General features: G+C 31.8%; 1 protein-coding gene across 2 annotated transcripts in view; it reads left to right on the top strand.

Annotated features, from left to right (window-relative positions):
- The window catches only part of LOC130446826 (uncharacterized), a 122061-nt gene that overhangs the window by 73920 nt on the left and 27656 nt on the right, over window positions 1-20485 (top strand). For both annotated transcript variants that reach the window (XM_056783312.1, XM_056783309.1), the window contains exons 2-4: window positions 6486-6707; window positions 13292-13454; window positions 14529-14728. In XM_056783312.1, the coding sequence (XP_056639290.1) occupies window positions 6486-6707; window positions 13292-13454; window positions 14529-14728 (585 nt within the window). The remainder of the gene's footprint in view (window positions 1-6485; window positions 6708-13291; window positions 13455-14528; window positions 14729-20485) is intronic.

The raw sequence follows: 20485 nt of genomic DNA, 5'->3' as shown, positions 1-20485 counted from the left end.
ATTAAACTAATATTAACATTGCTCTACCCATGTTCCATTAGTTTTAAATTATATTAGAGCAGTCATGTCAAAGATACGGCCAAAGGGCTGCTTCCTGCCCCTGGGCCTTATCAATAAGGCGATCGCAATGTGTCACAGAAAGAAAAATTATGTTTTTTAGAGTTTTTACACTTCATTCGGTTCCTCTACTGATGTTTTAAATACTCGTACTCTCAAGTCCACGGCTTTGTAACTAATTATTTATTTCAGTTTAACGTGCCTCAACAGCGCTGGTCATTGGCACACAATAACAATCATAAGTTAAATATAAGACTGTTACAAAATCTATTATAATGCATAAATTAAATTATATTTAGATTTGATAGCAGAATATGAACTCGACTGGAATGTACTTAGTAGCACGACTACGGATGGTGCTCCTGCCATGACTGGCTAACATTCGGACGTTGTCACTAAATTAAACCAGAAAACATCAGGGAATTTTGTGAGATTTCACTGTATATTTCATCAGGAATCGTTGGGATCCAAATATTTAAAAATCGACCACGTCGTGCAACCTATAATTAAAATTGTAAATTTCATAAGGAGCAGAGAACGAAATCACCGACAGTTCAGGCAATTTTTACAACTTGGACTCTTATTTCACCGAAGTTCGTTGGCTCAGTCAAGGAGTAACTTTAGAAAGATTTTTTACATTACATGACTATCTTTCATGTTAGAAAAAGGCAAAACCAATTGATTATGACAATGACTAGTGGATTGATTTTGCATTTTTGATAGATATGGGTAAACACTTGACTGATCTGAATATAAAGTTACAGGGGAAAAATCTGATTGTCACTCAAATGTATTCATATATTCAAGCCTTTGAAACAAAGTTGAGGCTGTAGGAAAATTAGGTAAAAAATTAAAGTTTGGACCATTTGCCTCATTTAAAACCAAAAAAATTGAATGAATATTCTCAACTTCTGCAAAATTTGATTAGGGAATTCAACAATCGTTTTGAAGACATTCACAAAATGAAATGAAATGAAATTTACAATTTTCAGCAATCCATTCAATTTTGTAGCTTCATAGGCATAAGTTCATTTGCAAATGGAGTTGATAGATTTTCAATTGGACAGTGTTTTTAAAGAATAATTTAATGAGATTAACGGTGTTATATGATATTTTATACAGAATATTTGAAATGTTTTGATAATTATCCGGAAATAAAAAAGCATGCAGCACGCAATCTCTGCATGTTTGGTAGTACCTATTTATGGCAGCTGATGTTCACCATCATGAAAATAAATAAGAACAAACATCGCACGAAACAAATGAACATCTCCAATCAATTCTTAAGATAAAAAAACCATAAAAAACGGTGGAAGACCATATACTTATATTGAAATTAAAATGCTGGACGTAGAGAAGAGAAAATCTTACTTGCTGTATAGATCCAAAGCAGTGATATATAATGAGTATAAATCTGTAAGAAATAGGGTCAAAGGAAATATTCGGAAAATTTGGAATTTGGGAGAATTTTCGTGTGATATGGAGAATGATCATTACAGGGGACAAAAAAAATATTAAACCTACTGAGGAATAGATGAAAGCCAAACAAGTACATCAAGATGAGGAACAAATTGAGAGTTGTACCGTATCTTTGGAGAAAATACAATAAATGGTTACTAAAATGAAAAAAAGAAAAGCTCAAGTTACTGACGAAATATTAAACGAGATGATTAAATATGGAGGACCATGTTACACGAAGAAATACGAACTATTTCCAATAAAATACTCGACACCAAGAGTATAACATCAGAATGAAAAGAAAGTATTTTGATTCCAATTTTCAAAAAAGGTGATAGAAATGATTCACAACATTATCGAGGTATTAGCTTGATGAGTGCAGTACAAAAACTTTTTACTGGAGGTTTTAGATTTAAATAAGAGTCTATATGTGCTTGATAGATCTCACTCAAGCATTTGATAGGGATTATTACGATTAAGGGATGTATTAACTCTACTGAAGAGAAGGAAGATTCACCCCTACATAATAAAAGTAATCGTAGACCTGAACACCGATAATATGCTAGAATGATAGAATGAATAATTGTAAGAGATTATAGACGAGGTAAGGCAACCTGGAAGAGGATACCGAATGGGAAAAAAAGAAATAGAAGTAATATGTTATGCTGATGACGCAGTGATCATCTCAGAAGACGGAGACTCACAAAATGGAATGAAGTTGAATTCCTTGAATTCAACAATCCATTCAATTTTGAAGCTTCACAGGCACCAGTTCATTTGCAAATGGAGTTGATAGATCTTCAATCGGACAGTATTTTGAGATAACGATTTAATGAGATTAACGCTCTTACATTTTATACACAATATTTCAAGAGTTTGGATAATTAGCTAGAATTAAAAAAGCATGCAGCACGCATTCTTTGCATGTTTGGTAGTACCTATTCATATGAGCAGATGTTTTCCATCATGAAAATAAATAAGAACAAACATCGCACAGGACTTACGAATGAACATCTCCAATCAATTCTTAAAATAACTACAACGAATGTGATACGTCACATCAATGAGCTTGTCAAAAACAAAAGTTACAATAATTCATCCCTTTTTTTATTTTCAATTTGACCCACCTACGAATTCAAAATTCAATATATGGCCCCCTGCAAAAGTTTTAGTTTGACACCTCTGTATTAGAGAATTATATAAGAACACTTATATCAAAATCCATAGATATTGGTAAAATACTTTATACATGTTCAACATCCAATGGAACGAAGACTAATGGTAAGAGGATCGAAAATATATCATAAGTTCCTAGGGTATTACATAGGTGAATAATGGTAATGATTCGATATGTTTTACAATAAAAGTTTTCAATAGTATATTCAAAATAAATCAATGAGCGAGAAATAATGGCTATTAAAATAAGCGTCATCCTATAAGTCTATATGGCCTATATAAAACTGCTTACCTTAAGTAATAATCAATCAGTTTGTGGTTTTCTACTATGTAATAAACCATATGCCGTCCTTTGTTCCATCTTGAAGATTTCTTGGCATTTTAAAGAATGCAGGACCGTTTAAAACACATTTTAAGTAAAAGAAGCAAACACCACGTTCACGCAATTTAATTTGATGAAAAACTTACTGATAAAGTATATAGATGTATACATAAGTATGCAATTGAATTAAATTCTCTTATAAATATTTCTGAAATCCTATAAAATCGAAAAAAAATGAAACTTATAAAGCGCTATATCTACTTTCAGTAAACAACGATGTAGTAGAAAGTTGCCGAAAGTTATAATTAAAATTTGTCTATAATGCGTGGAATATGTGTGGAATAAATTTTAGCGTTATTATGTACTATGTGAAAAACTATATGAAACAGGTCGATTTTTATTCTAAAATTAACAAATTACAATATGAAAATATTATCCCTCTAGCACTCCCTCTGAATTATAATCACCCCCTCGATAGAACATTTTAAATAAGAAAGGGTGTCGTGTAGCACCTTGTTGAAAAGAGATTTTAGTCCCCTGTTCAGCAATATGAAGGTTTTTGGTGCAATAATAACTGAGAAAATTAATTTTTAAGATGTAAAATTTTGATAATGTCTCTATTACACAACTTTAGCTAAAATGAAGATAATGTCGTATAATATTTAGTATACATTTTTAAATATGCAATTAAATTAAATTTTCAGAATGATTGTTCACTTCTTGACAATAACCGAGGCGATTTTGGAATTTTCGTACAACATTTTGTATGACCTCAGGAGTTATTTTGAAATTTTATTCCTTCATTTTATCTTCTAAATCAGGAATATTGTCTGGTTTATTGAAATACTCTTCAGAAATAATCAGATATCTTCGTATTTGTTTTACTAAACATCAGGAGAAAATCTTTGAACATACTAAAATATTAGTCAAAAAACCAAATAAACAATTGATATGAATCTAGTAGGCTACTGTCATTCAAGTATTTAAAGTTACAGAAAGATGTCAGTAAAATATTTGTCCGCGACTCAAAAAATAGACAATTTAATGATAATTGGTTGTGACTATAAAACAAGAACTCAAAAGAAGGTTTGTGAAATTTTTAATAATAAATCCCCTGGTCAACACATTCCGCAGTCTAATTTTACAGTCTACTCCACATGTGAAAAATATTGAAAAATCAGGTAGAAATGTTCAATTTACTGATGAAAAAAAGTTAGATGTACTTCTAGAGTTTGAGGATAATTTTGCATAAAAATTATCGCCCTTAAAAAGTTTCGTTGGTTCTGGAGTTAAATGGAGATGATTCTGATAGAAGGCAAGAATTCTGTGAAATTGATGATGGACAGAATGAACGCAGATTTGTAGTTCATGAACAAAATAGTTTTGTCTGATGAAGAGACGTTCTATTTAAACGCAATAGTTAACAAATAGAACTGTAAATATTGTATCAGAAAAAATCCCCACTGGATGTGCTCAATATCTTATAAAAGTGAACGTTTAGGCTGGTATAATTCATATAAATTATTAACAATAAAATTTTTGGCCCTCATTATTTTAAGGGTACAGTTAACGATGCGGTTTATCCAGATTTTTCTTAGTTCTTAGTTCCTACATTAAGAAAACTTCTTGATGTTAATTATCCGAATGAGATAGATCGATCTATTCAATACCAACAAGACGGAGGTGGATTCGAAGACATGGAATGATCGAACTACCGGCTAAATCACCTAATTTGACTTCTCTCAATCACTTCTTATGGGGTTATTCAACTCAACATCTAAAGTATATTTTGATAGACCAGATAATATTGTTGATTGAAAAGTTAGGATAAGGGAGGAAATTAACAAAATAACCTTTGAGGTTATATAAAATGTTCGAAAATTCCAAAATTACCTCGGTTATTGAAGTGGATGGTGGTCATTTTGAACATTCAATTTAATTGTAAAGTACATTGTGATAATGCCATTATAAAAATTTTATACCTTAAAAATTATTTTCCATTATGATTGCACCAAATTTAAAAAAATTCTGAACAGAGGACTAAAATCTTTTTCCAAAATTGTCGAGGATCTGCGTATAATTCAGGGTTTTTTTTCACACAGTATATAATAACGCTAAAATTTATTTCTTACATATGGAATAAAGTGTAGACAAATTTCAATTATAACTTGATCATATAAAAATAACTTTTCGATTTTATGGGATCTGGGAAATATTTATTAATGAATTAAAATCTAACAAAAACACTGTAAAATCCATAAAGAAATGGAAATCCTGATATTCAAACTGTAAATTGGAAAAATATGAATATGATAAAGTACGAATTTATCCGTAAGAAATTATAACTAACTACAAAGAAGTCGTTTAAAATTATCCTCAATCCAAATAAACAAAAATAAAATTTATATATAAATCAGAAGCGTAATCTCACTTTTTAATGTATTGAGAGCCATAAGCGAGAAGGATGCAGCACTGTCTGTTATGCAAAAGAATTTCGTTTTTAATGACGAAGTTTGAAGAAATTGTACAATGTTAGTAGAAACAAAAGTCATCGTCATTGCATTCTAACATACTTGCGCAAAATAATGCATTATACTCTAATTATGATTCGAAATTTAAACTGGTCGTTGAATGATATTCTTTCGTTAATTGTCAATAACAAGAAATATTTTTGATGAAAATATGTTCGAAATAGGTTTATGGATGATTATATTTTCATTTTTAATTTCCAGCTGCATTAGCTATTAGCTATTGGCTCCACAGAGACATCATGCCGTTGTGAGTAGCCTCGAAATATGAAATTTGATACCATGATATAAATTCTGCCCTCTCAATAAAATTAGCGGATACACTGAAGTAAAAGTTTTCCAAAACAGTTTCATGAGAATTCTACTGAGATGACAGAAATTATGCATTTATGCATAGCTTTGATCATGCACGGACGAAATACGTTTTTTTAAGTCTCAAAATGGAGAATATATAAAACATTCCCTGGAAATATATAAATCATCGATTCCCGAACCATGTACACTGTTTCTGAGGGTCATAATTCGGAATCACATACAAATCACTGTTTCTGTAGGTAATCTGCAATTATTTTAGTTAATTAATGAGCAGATTTTCTAATTATAAAACTGTTGAAATTCCAGCAATGTTGCCGAATCCTATATCGATAATTCTATAGCTAACATAATGTGTTAAAGTCAAACTAACTACTAAAAATTACTTGCCAAAATGCCTCAAATATAACTATCCATTTTTTTAACTATCAACCTCGTATAGAACACATAAAAATAAAGTATCCATAGAAAAAGTACAGGGTATCTCACGTCATATTTCTTCCTTACTTGATACAACAAATTTCCTTTCTCGCTAGAAATATTTCTGTATTGTATTCGACTTGTTGTACAATTAAACTATTACCATACACAGAAATATTGGATTTTCTGTGAAGTATTTTTTTTTGTTTCAGTTACAAGGGCGACTGGACAAACTATTAAAACAAGTTATGTATGTCCCACAGGATTTCTTTCAATAAAACGAAACTGTTATTATTTCGGAAATGAACAAGTCACGTGGACAAACGCTCGATTTCAGTGCGAAGCTTCAAACAGTACTTTACTAGTATTCGACTCCTTGAAAGAAGAAAATCTTCTCAAAGGATTTATCATTCAAGATAATAATCGAACAATCAGTGAGTTTATTTTTCATAGTAGATTAAATAATACGTAAATTTTGAAATATGTCTAAATATAAGGGCAAGTTAATAAGTCCGAGTTTTTGAATGAAAACCACAGGTTTTTGGGTACAAATCATTTCATGCTTCAGATTTTTTTCCTGTAAATTATGTGCAATATCTACAATATTTTTTTCAAATTTCATCCCTTTCCAAAAGTAAGGTTTGTCGAAGCTTTTGTGAGATAATTTCATTGCTACGGGCAAATTTCTCTCTGTAAAACAATTTCCCCTAGTTTGGGGATAAAACGAGAGATTAGGGTGAATGAGTGAACGATTCGTAGTACAATTTATATAGATATAGAGATAATAGAAAAGTCATACAACTCCATTTTTAGCCGATTGTGACTTGTGGATTCTGAATGCAAAGAAATTATTTGAAATAATCATATAATAATACAAATCTCTTCAATTCCTTATTTCTTAGACCTTGATATATAAATGCATCTAAACGTTCTTCACTTTAGGTCTCTTCTGTTTCAAAATGTTTTTTTTTTATAGTTTTTAAAAGAAAGATGAATTTTGACGTTTCGATGAAGATAAAGATTTTGATAAAGATTTAAAGAAAAGTCGAAACGTCAAAATTTATCTTTCTTCTAAAAACTATAAAGAAAACTAATTTTGAAAAAGAAGAAACCTAAAATCAAGAGCATTTAGATGCATTAATAATACAAATCATGACTATTCTTCACGGAATGTGTATATTTTTTTAATTATTATTTGGAAATTTCATTCCATTTCGGAAAAAAAATTTCACAAACCTAGTTTTATACTGAAACGTCAAAAAATGTTTCAAAGTCTGTGATGGGGAAGAGAATTTCTCCATTATACATGACACATTTTATTTACTTACCTTCTTTCTCTTTCTCCAGTTTCGGATGTATTTGTTGGCTTTTCACCAGGATGCCATGATTCTGCTTTCATATTATGTCTTAGACGGAACTCTTCCTTTGATTGGTGAATCATATTAATTTGAGCATATGTTCAACTTAACATATGTGTCCAATGATGTGTTTGGACTTAATATGGCGGAATTAGATCAATATCTGACTAAGTTTAGATGCAAACTCACTAAAATATATGAGAATTGATGTATATGGACTTAAAATGGCGGAAATAGATTTCGAAAAATTTTCAATCAACAGAAAGTGATAATCGACCTCAATAAACTTCAATGGATGTAAATCGACGATATCTGACCACGTTAGATGCATATTCACCAAATATATGAGAAATGATGTGTTTGGACTTAATATGGCGGAATTAGATCGATATCTGACTAAGTTTAGATTCAAACTCACTAAAATATATGATAATTGATGTGTTTGGACTTAATGGCGGAAATAGATTTCGAAAATTGTTCAATCGACAGAAAGTGATAATCGACCTCAATAGGCTTCAAAGGATGTAAATCGACGATATCTGACCAAGTTAAATGCAAATTCACCAAATATATGGGAATTGATGTGTTTGGACTTCATATGGCGGAAATAGATCGATATCTAACCAAGTTAGATGCAAATTCACCAAATATATGGGAAATGATGTGTTTGGACTTAATATGGCGGAATTAGATCAATATCTGACTAAGTTTAGATGCAAACTCACTAAAATATATGAGAATTGATGTATATGGACTTAAAATGGCGGAAATAGATTTCGAAAAATTTTCAATCAACAGAAAGTGATAATCGACCTCAATAAACTTCAATGGATGTAATCGACGATATCTGACCATGTTAGATGCATATTCACCAAATATATGAGAAATGATGTGTTTGGACTTAAAATGGCGGAAATAGATCAATATCTGAATAAGTTTAGATTCAAACTCACTAAAATATATGAGAATTGATGTATATGGACTTAAAATGGCTGAAATAGATTTCGAATAATGTTCAATCAACAGAAAGTTATAATCGACCTCAAAGGTCTTCAATGGATGTAAATCGACGATTCTGACAAAGTTTAGATGCAAATTCACCAAATATATGAGAAATGATGTGTTTGGACTTAATATGGCGGAAATAGATCAATATCTGACTAAGTTTAGATGCAAACTCACTAAAATATATGAGAATTGATGTATATGGACTTAAAACGGCGTTAATAGATTTCGAAAATATCTAATCAAAGCAGAGTGACATCGATAGGCTTCAAAAGATGTAAATCGACGATATCTGACCAAGTTAGATGCAAATTCACCAAATATATGGGAAATGATGTGTTTGGACTTCATATGGCGGAAATAGATCGATATCTGACTAAGTTTAGATGCAAACTCACTAAAATATATGAGAATTGATGTATATGGACTTAAAATGGCGGATATAGATTTCGAAAAATGTTTAATCAACAGAAAGTGATAATCGACCTCAAAGGTCTTCAATGGATGTAAATTGACGATTCTGACAAAGTTTGGATGCAAACTCACTCAAATATATGAGAATTGATGTATATGGACTTAAAATGGCGGAAATAGATTTCGAAAAATTTTCAATCAACAGAAAGTGATAATCGACCTCAATAAACTTCAATAGATGTAAATCGACGATATCTGACCAAGTTAGATGCATATTCACCAAATATATGAGAAATGATGTGTTTGGACTTAATATGGCGGAATTAGATCGATATCTGACTAAGTTTAGATTCAAACTCACTAAAATATATGAGAATTTATGTGTTTGGACTTAAAATGGCGGAAATAGATTTCGAAAAATTTTCAATCAACAGAAAGTGATAATCGACCTTTCGAAGGGCTTCAAAGGATGTAAATCGACGATATATGACAAAGTTTAGATGCAAATTCACCAAATATATGAGAAATGATGTGTTTGGACTTAATATGGCGGAATTAGATCGATATCTGACTAAGTTTAGATTCAAACTCACTAAAATATATGAGAATTTATGTGTTTGGACTTAAAATGGCGGAAATAGATTTCGAAAAATTTTCAATCAACAGAAAGTGATAATCGACCTTTCGAAGGGCTTCAAAGGATGTAAATCGACGATATCTGACAAAGTTTAGATGCAAATTCACCAAATATATGAGAAATGATGTGTTTGGACTTAATATGGCGGAAATAGATCAATATCTGACTAAGTTTAGATGCAAACTCACTAAAATATATGAGAATTGATGTATGTGGACTTAAAATGGCTGAAATAGATTTCGAATAATGTTCAATCAACAGAAAGTGATAATCGACCTCAAAGGTCTTCAATGGATGTAAATCGACGATTCTGACAAAGTTTGGATGCAAACTCACTCAAATATATGAGAATTGATGTATATGGACTTAAAATGGCGTTAATAGTGTTAATAGTTAATAGTGACATCGACCTCAATAGGCTTCAAAGGATGTAAATCGACTATATTTGACCAAGTTAGATGCAAATTCACCAAATATATGGGAATTGATGTGTTTGGACTTCTCTGGAATCCTCTGTTGGTATCATAAATGACCAATTAGAATGTTCTCACTTTTTTGATGATCCTTCAAGTAGACAGGTCTATTTGGAATTTCTACAGAATATTGTGCCAGATTTGCTTGCCAACGCGGTAATCCGAGGAATCTATTTTCAGCATGATGGTGCATCCTCCTACTTTTTACTGGCAGTGATACAACATCTGAATAATATTTATGATAATAAATTAATAGGACGTGATGGTCCTACTCCGTTGCCTTCAAGATATCCTGATTTCAATCCAGATGATTTCCATATTTGACGATGATTCAAGTAACGAGTTTACACGAAGAATATTGATAATCGACAACAGTTAATTAATATAATTATATTTGGTTGTAATACTATTAGGAACGATACCCAGAGTATCCATAATTCAAAAGGCAATTAACAATTCGTTAACAAAAGCGTGACGAGGCTGTTGAGCTCCATTTCGAGAATCTACTTTGAATTATTTTCATTTTGTTGTGATTATCGTGTTTTTTTCTGTTAGTATTTTTGCGTCTTGACTACATAATTTTAGTTAGCTTGTTATTCTATGTTTGATAGATTTGACCGTTCACTAAAAATCGATTCAAAATGTCGTTTTCATTTCATTTTTATTAATATAAAATCACTCAATCCATTTGAAGAAAATGTTATATAAGGTGAAGTATTCAATACGAATCCCTAAATTAATTTTATTGAAGCTGGTCCTGGACTTTCTTATTTTAGCTAATACCAGTCGAATTTTTGATAGTCGTGTACTAGATCTTAAAAAAATATAGAAAATCAAATGAGCTGTGTAAGTATTATGGACAATTAAAATTTATAGTCAAGGTCAGAAATCATCCTGTAAATTAATAAAGACTAGGAGTTGAGACTCTTTAATAGCCACATGAGAAAATCTACATATAACAGAAGTATCTGAAGTTCCTCATGACTCACCCTCTATACGACAGCGGCTTGAATCAACTCAACTCAACTCTTCACTGAACATTTTTTCTTGATATATAACTAGCTGTCCCCCGCCCGTTTCACGTGGCGTAAAATATAGATAAAGCTATTTAATTGTGCTATCTAGCTATCTAAGAGTAGTGAACGGATTTTAAGAAATTCTCGCACGCGGATCATAAATTAGGATAACCCGTAAGATACTGTGGCGGGATCCTCTGTAGGACGCGAGCATTAATACTATGGTTTGGAATATGTCATTCATATCAAAATGAAAGATTTCTACTATTCAATATTTCGAAAATGAATTCGTTCTTCAAATGAGAACACAACTGCTTTCCTGGCTAATGCCTCGACTAATATTGAATTACAACTCCTCTGAAGAGCGTGATGTAAATCAACCATTTTTTCGATATTAACATCCCCAATGGCTCGCAATTTCAAGTAGTCGGTGTAACTAATAACTGGCTTCGACTTTATTACGTCTCATCAGAGCAGTCTAACAACATTCGTTCGGGCTTGAGACCCACGTCTTCCTGATTAAGAAAATGAATTAAAAAGTATTAGGAAGTTGTTGCCCAATTAATATTATATAGACACATAGTTTGCATGGACTCGCTTCTTTTCAATATTTGGTCTCTAGGTGATTTCCAGTATTGCTGATATTATACCTTCTATATTGGACATGCTTTTTGATTCATTTATAGTCAACTTTTGAATATAAAAAATATTTCACTATGTTTCAAATTTATAGGAGTTACAGATTTAAAGTAAGGAATTTTAGAATCTTAGCGCTCTCGCGCTGCTTTGTGTGGGTGTCATTTCGTACAATTCATTTCTGGGAAATTTTATCATGCCCAAAAAATTATCTTAACCAAGTCTTTAATCTTTAAGAGCGATAAATTGAAAACGTGAATTTTTTTAATTCAACTTCCTCGCAACCCCCTTGTCGAAGAAATTCTTTCTTAGCTGACATCTAATCGACTAAATTAACATTCTCACCAAATTTCAAGTCAATCCGTCGTATATTTTCCAGAGATATAGTGATTAGTACAATAATTGGATCTCCTATATATAAGAGGATAAACTGAAAAAAATATTTTATTAATCAACATATTCTCCTCTTAATTGGATACATTTATTACAGCAAACCTGCAACGTCTCTAGACCTTTAAAAAAAAATGTTTCTTCTTGCTCTGCAAATCAGACCTCGGCAGCTTTTATTAACTCCTCGTTGGAAGAACATTTACGACCCTTTAAACTTTTTTCCAGTTGAGGAAAGAGATGATAGTCGGACGTAGCCAAATCTGGTGAATAAGGAGGATGTTCTAGTAATTTAAACCCTAAATCACGAATTTTTTGCATGGCAACATGAGATTTGTGTGCAGGGACGTTGTCCTGAAAAAACAAAACACCTTTGGGACTTACACAGAAACTGGCCTTCCCGATCGGTCATCATCTTCAATAGAAAATTTACCTGTTTTAAAGCATGCAGTTTTCACGGTCGCATACGAAGGACATTGATCACCAAGGGGATTAAGTATATCTTCGTAACTCTGCTTACCTCTTAACCCTTTTAAATACATGTACTTAATGATGACTCGATATTCAAATTTTTCGATTTTCACAATTTCGGACATCTTTTTTAATTTTTTTAACGTCAAACTTTACACTGACACTTCTAATAATTTATTTATTATTTATTATTTATATATATATTATTTATATATATATTATATATATATATATATTATATATATTATTTATTTATTATTTATTTATTTAAAAAGTTCAAATGTGTCACTTTCAATGATATCCAAAAGTCATTGAACTCTAATGTGAGAGAACTTTTCATGACGAACTCTCGTTGATTTCATATATTCACTCCATTATCTATTAGGTGTTCAGCATCATCCATGTTGAAATATCATTTTTGAAAGCACTAAAAATCACTTGAGGGGACGAAACATTTCTTGTATAAAGTTTACACAATTTTATTTTCTCAATTATTCTTGCACGTAAAAAATAATGTGTAACTGATATTAAAAAAATATTTCTCTGTAATAGTAATGAAATTAATCTTCCAGATTTTTATAAAATTTCGAATAAACCTACATCTTACTTATTAATTTTCAGGTCCCTCTGAAAAATGGATTGACGGTATCTATGACTGGAAACAAAATATGTGGAAATGGGGTCTTACTGGAAAATTTATTAAACAAAATGCTTTCACGAAAGTTAAGAAGGGAGATAACTTCAAATGGAGTTGTATAGCTCTCAACAGCGCTAAAAACAATAAGTAAGGAACTACCAATTATTATTTTTATTGATCATTATACATACCAATAATTCAAGAAAAGTGTTGAAACATTTTGTAACTTTCATTTCAAAACGTACGATGCTCGTCAGCGTTCAAACTTAAAATTTATGAATTTTTTTGGCGCTATAATAAATACTCACATCACAATTTTCTTTCATTAGGTGCCATATTGAATGTTCTTTGCAATTATTCAAGAAAATTTCGTAACTTTTGGAGCTTTCATTTTAAAACCAACGATGCGCATTAACTTTTAAACGTAAAATTTATTATTTTTTTTTCTCAAGTTATACAAAATACTTCGGTCAAAATTTTCCGTTAATTCATAATTGCGAATTATGTACTAAAACAATTGTTTGAAAGGTTTTTATCAATCTAATCTAAATTTTTTCTAGTAAAATCATGCAGCCTATTATAACGTCAATATATATATTTTTTTCGCAAAAGTTCAATTTATTTTGAAAAAAACTATTCGTGTTATTTATCCGCGGGTACTTACTTTTCCATCAGACCTACGTATTCAAAAATTAATTTTTTCCAATTACTCAATACAATTCTACAATTTTCGATATTAGGATGTTCTAATCAAGAGAACCTTCACTATGGAAATCAGACACATGTAGGTCAACACTCATGTAAATATTAAGATATGAAAACCACTTTTTGAATCTTTGTGAATATCATTTTGAAAAGGGTCGTCCTCACCATATAATATTTTCCCCACTAATATTACAAATTCACTTTGTTCTTAGATCCCATTTTTGGTGAAAATTTTGTGCTGCGTTTATCTATATAAGGGCATTGAATAGAAGAGAAGGAAGTGAAAATAAAAAGTTTTCCTCTTTTCAACACCGCCGAATAAGGAAATACTTGAAAACTCAATTCAAATGAGATTGATTGAACAGCTTTAATTATTTAAATTATAATTGCACCGATCGAAGATTTTTAAATTAGTTTTCAAGACTTGATTAGTAATGTCCGAAGTACTTTAATTCAATACATTTTAAAATCGATTTTGTTACTAATTATTCTATGAGTGCTTTTTGTTGGTTTTAGGTGGGTAGCTCGAAGATGTACAGAAAAAAAGTCCTACATATGTAAAACGCAAACGAATATATTCGTGGAATTCAAATTATACAATAAACGGAAGAAAAACTTCAATATAACTAAATGCAACAGTCGCTTGCCGTTGGATAATTTTGAAAAAAGAAGATGTAATAGATTACTTGGTAGATCTAACGACGAACCATCAGAAAGTAAGTGAAAATTTCATTTTGAACTTACAAAAATAAATTAGAAAAATTAACATCTGAGATGGAAGTGATCGCATATTTTTTAAGATTCTATAGAGCTCGAAATATAGAGTAAAAATTTGGATTAAGAGACGAATTGGTATTTTTAGACTTTTTCAACAACAATAAATGATATTACACCCTATGCATAACATTACTACACCCTTCTTTCTCTCAGTTTGTAAGTAGTAGTATATAAGCATATTCTAGAATAATTATAAATTTGAACAAATAATAGGTTATTCAATAATTTAGTTTATTGAAAGTGGCAATTCGTCTTTATGAACAAGCGTGAAATTTCATGCAGGTGGGTCAACCCAATGATCCATTTACATCATGGTAGCTTCAGACGATAGAAAAATTAGACTATCATACATCAATCGAATTTTCAGTATAGGAGGTTGTATCAATAAAAAAATATTTAAATCGCAAAGGTACACAGACAGAAAATAATTCGAAAAAAGCTGATTGCTACTGAAAGTGGTTTTATAAGTTTTTAATACGAGGGCCGTTTTTTCCAACCTCCGATCGCTCCGTGCAAAAGCCACGCCAACGTTCATGCGCTGCAGGCGACTGCGAAGCTCTAGCACTACATACTCCGCCATTGTTGACATTCAGGCGTCAGTCGGCGTTGAGCAACGTAAACATGTCTGCAATTATTGATGCACCCGCCAAGTGTGAATTGCGGAGTTTGATTCGTTCTCTACAGATTGAAGGCCATAGTGCTGCAGAAATCTATCGGAGAATGAGTCGTATATATGGGGAAAACTTCATAAGTGTTGGTGTTGTGCGTGAATGGTGTCGAAAGTTTAAAGATAGCCGTAATAATGTGCATGATGAAGGCGGCCAAGGACGCAAATCTGTCGTTTCAGATAACCTGGTTGAACAAGTTGACAGAATAGTTAAACAAAACCGCAGATTCCCCATTACTGCTTTGTCTACGGAATTTGCAGAAGTTGGCGGACGCTTTCAGTGAAGAGGGTATTAAGAATATATCGATCTCTTCTTGACTTTTATTTGTAGCCTATTGGAGGTTGAAAAAAACAGCCCTCATACCATCAATAGGAAAGATATTCCAAAAGTTCATTAACGCTATAATCCTTAATCACCTCATACTCACAAATTCTCTTAGATCAATCAAAACTCTTGAAAAAATCGAATATAATAAAAATTGAGCTGCAACTGCCATTTATATAAGATAACGATAAAAATCTAACGTTTTGTTTTACCCCCTCATATACGAGAATAAATACGAAATAAATACATTCGAACTGAAGCTAAAGCCCGCATTTACAAGACCGCAATCAGACCTATATTATCCTATGCAGCAGAGACCCGACCTGAGACCTCTAAAACGAAACGGATATTGGAGATTACAGAAATGAAAATAGTTCGAAGAATAGCGGGAAGAACACTACTGGATAGAGAAAGGAGTGAAAACATAAGACGAACATGCTGGATAGATAATATCAATGACTGGGTACTGGATAGAAAGATAAAATGGAATGAGCACATTGACCGCATGACCGAAGAACGAATTGTGAAAATATCAAGGGACAAATCACCAGCAGGACAAAGAAGCATTGGAAGACCTAGGAAAAGATGGAGTGACAACCTCCCAGGTGACTGAGCAGAGGCAATGACGTGAAGAAAAACAGGCAATGATGCCTATACACAGCAGGAAGAAGAAGATATACGAGAATAAAAGGAGACAAAGACGCAGACCTAGTCGTTAAAGAAGCTGTGAATATTGATAGTGCAGAGTACGTGAACTGGTATCAAATTAACCCCAAAACACAAAGTGTTCAATGAATGGAAGAAGAAATTGTCAACGTCCGCATACAAGCTTCGTGAAGTGCAGACTTCTTGGAACCATGGTCAGTGCTATCAAAAAATCGTTTTTCGCGTTTCCGTCTAGGCCATACGCGATTGAACCATAAATGTGAAAACTGCAAATTGACTTTAAAACACATAATCGCAGAGTGTCCATCTCTTATCACTTGGTATAATATCTGAAATTTTATGACAATATAACTCAGACAGATCTTTATCATGAACTTAATTTAACAAATTCTTGTAAACGAAAAACTAATATTGATTTGTACTTAGAAAAGTTTAATCGCTAATAATCCGCAGTTGTCATAGAAAAACGCTATAAAACATAAAAAGATAGATACAGAATATGATGATATGCAAGATCATAATTAAGTGAAAACTTGTACACAATACTCAAAAAATTATTGCGTATAAAATTGAAGAAAAGGATTTTTTGTGTTGTTCTTGGGTCTACCAGAACGATTTTGAATAAATACAAGTAACTAAGAGTGTTGCAAACACAGTATTTCAGTTCTAAAGCGAGTTAATGTCCAGAAATTTGGAAAGTAGGGGTTAACTCATTAGAGTTTTGAAATCTAAAAGGATTTTGATGGTGAAACTTATTAATTTGAGTATTATTGTAATTGTAAGCTTTTTAATCAACCAGATGTGGAAATTCGTGAAAGTTGACCTGGTTCATACAATGAAAAGTCATTTTCCATAAAGACCAGTTGAAAAAATTTCCATATTATAATTATTAAAACATCATTACAACAAAGGATAAGTTTAGTGAGAGAATATTGAATAAGGTAATGTCAAATTTTACATCGTATTTTTCTCACCTACCTACCAAAGAAGTAAATTGCACTAACGGAAAGAAATGTGTATAGAGAAGTGTTACTGTTTGTAATATTTTTTTAACTCACCAAAGGAATGCTACAATAGTTTTATTTGAAAATTGCAAATACCGTAAATATGCAAATTGTAGGGATTGGTGGCTGAGGAAATTGATTGGAACTCTTATTATGCATTTTTAAACCTTGTGGATATTGGTTATCATTCAATTTTCAATCGCTTCTAAGTATCTAGAAAATGAGATGCAATAATATCACTATTTTTTAAGTTGATTGGAGGTTGCTGCATGAAAAGACATTTTTCAAAATAATATTATCTACCAACTATAATTTTGTTCATTAAAATTTTTAAATGAATCTTATTCACAAAAATATATGTAATTAGAACTTTATGAAATATATTCCGCTCAGCAGAATTACCAGTTCAATGAACCTTAAAATACTTATTATAACTCAATTGGAATCAACTTAAAGGTGTGTCCAATGTTACATAATTACGCATTTATAGGTTATGTTCATGATGCCGGTAGCTAGGTGCATTACTTCAATAAACTATTGGATTATCAAATAGAAAATTATCGTTAATCCGGCAGATATCAGACTAGGGTTGTACCGGATTAGTGTAAACGACGGATTACTGCAAAATCATAGTGAAAACACACAAAAAGTATAAAATAAATCGAGTTTTATTTTTAAGTTATAAGTAGGAGGAATATTTCATTTGAGTAAAGAAACTATCAATTTTATTTTTTTCTCTGCTTTAGATCAGCGTTTCTCAAAGTGTGCTTCGCGGAGCCCACCCCCAGGGCTCCGGGGCTCCTACCAGTGAAGTGTAAAAAATCCCTGTTCCTAATTCCCATCAAAAATTCCTTAAAAAGGGGGGAAATTTTATTTTAGGTGACAACAGGGGTTATGCCAACTGTGGTTGGAAAAACTGCCGGTGCCGTTTCAAGGATTAAAAATATAGCAAACATTGAAGCAGTAGTCACAGTATAATTCATCGTCAGGCATTAGTCGTTAAAAATATGCCATTTTCATTAAAAACTGACCTTGAAGAGTCTGTTCGAATAATAATCTTTAAAAAGTTTCGACCGTTAAACATGAGACTGTTTAAAATCTTGTGCGATGATATGGGAAGCCTTCATACTTCTCTACTACTTCACACAGAAGTTCGATGGCTATCTCGAGGTAAAATACTACTTCAATTGTTTGAGTTACGAGCTTTTCTTTTGGAACATCCTTTTCTTTACAAAGCAGATTAATTGATAAACACTGGTTATTAATTATAACCAGTTTATTATAAAATAATAAACTCAATGAAGTTAATTTGTCACTTCAAGGAAAACAGATCACAGTGTTTACAGCAAATGATAAAATAAGATCCTCTAAAAGGAAATTTACAATTTTGGCTAAGTAGCATTGAAAGTGAGGAGTTTAACTGTTTTCTGACATTAAAGGAATTTTGTGAAGAGACGAATACAGAAGAATTACCTCAAGAAATAGTTACTGATATTGCTAATCATCTTAGAAACATGGGAAGCTCAGTAGCAAAGTACTTTCCTAATGAATTGGGTACCAATCTGGAAAAGTATTCATGGGTTAAAAATCCTTTTCTTATAAATGAAAAGCCTCCAGCTTTGTGCTTTCAAGAATACGAAAAACTCATAGAATTGACTTCCGATTCTTCCCTAAAACTAAAGTTGGGGAATCAACCAGTAGCAGAGTTTTGGTGAAGCCTTAAAGAGGAGTATCAGAGTTGACAGTTGACAAAAAAGGTATTTCCGTCCTTTTACCATTTGTAAGCACATACCTTTGCAAAACGGGATTTTCTTCATATATTTTCACCAAAAGCAAGTACCGCAACCGCTTGGATGCCGAACCAGATATTGAAGAAATTTGTAAAAATAAAATACAATATCATTCATCACATTAGTCTTGTTACATACACACTAAAAATAAAAATATGCTTTTTTTACTCGGTTTTATTATTTTAATTTTACTCCTACTTATTTTTACATTTCTTCAACTAAATACAATACAGGGCTCCATCATATTTGATCAGTCTATATAGGGGCTCCGCCATCAAAAAAGTTTGAGCAACGCTGCTTTAGATGATACTTTAAACACATTCTCTTGAAGCCTCTTTGAAACAAGAATATCATTTGCAGAAACATCATTTTCTTCTGCCCAAATTATGGAAGTAGCAAAGGTACCTAATGCAGCATCATGTCTAACTAAATGAATAGCAGACGCTTCATCTCGATTATCACCTTCTTCTTTACTTAACACTTCTTCGATTATTTCTGTGTTTGTCATAAAGTGGTCGTTTTCTTCTTCCTCATCGGCTTTTGCTTTCATCAACAAGTTTTTCGGCGATTATTTCTCTTAGATCTATCAGTTCACAATTAACATTTTCCTCGGGTTCTTCACTAGCAAGAGAAACTTCCTCTTTTACATAGTGAGCGTCATTTTTATCTATCTTTCTTTTCTTAGTATTTCTTTGATAGTGTCATATCAGGCCATAATTTGATTCATGAACAAACAAATTCAGGACACTATGTTTGTTTGACAAAACTTTTTACAGAAAAGCTTTATTGTATTGCTTTCTTACTGCTTGATATGCTAATCCATTGGTTGTAAAAGAGAAGTTAAGTTCTCTTAAGCCTTAACAGGGCCGCCTGTGGCAATTTCGTTTTGTTAAGAAAGTTTGTTACTCATGGCACAAATATTACATAAAACCAGTCCTTAGAATCAGCTTGCGTCATCCATCCCCTACTTTGGTTGCTATAATCAAACAGTTAAATTAACATTTTTGAATGATCTGGGACTCTTCACCCTTACAATCACCAATAGATTCAGCACTTGTTCTTGCACGATGGAAAAATATCTTTTTAGGCAAACGCCGCCAAAATAAAACGCTCTCATCTACAGTATAAATTGGTCAGGAGCTAGGCCTATTTTTTTGGTGATCTTTCTAAACTTATCTCTTACCGCTGCCGTATCACAAGAGTTTTTCCCTTGTCATACTTAGCAGACGAATTCTAAGATGCTT

This window comes from Diorhabda sublineata, chromosome 7, assembly GCF_026230105.1.
Source record: "Diorhabda sublineata isolate icDioSubl1.1 chromosome 7, icDioSubl1.1, whole genome shotgun sequence".
Lineage (NCBI taxonomy): Eukaryota > Metazoa > Arthropoda > Insecta > Coleoptera > Chrysomelidae > Diorhabda > Diorhabda sublineata.
Note: the sequence above shows the minus strand (reverse complement) of the source record. Positions and strands in the feature narration are given on the sequence as shown.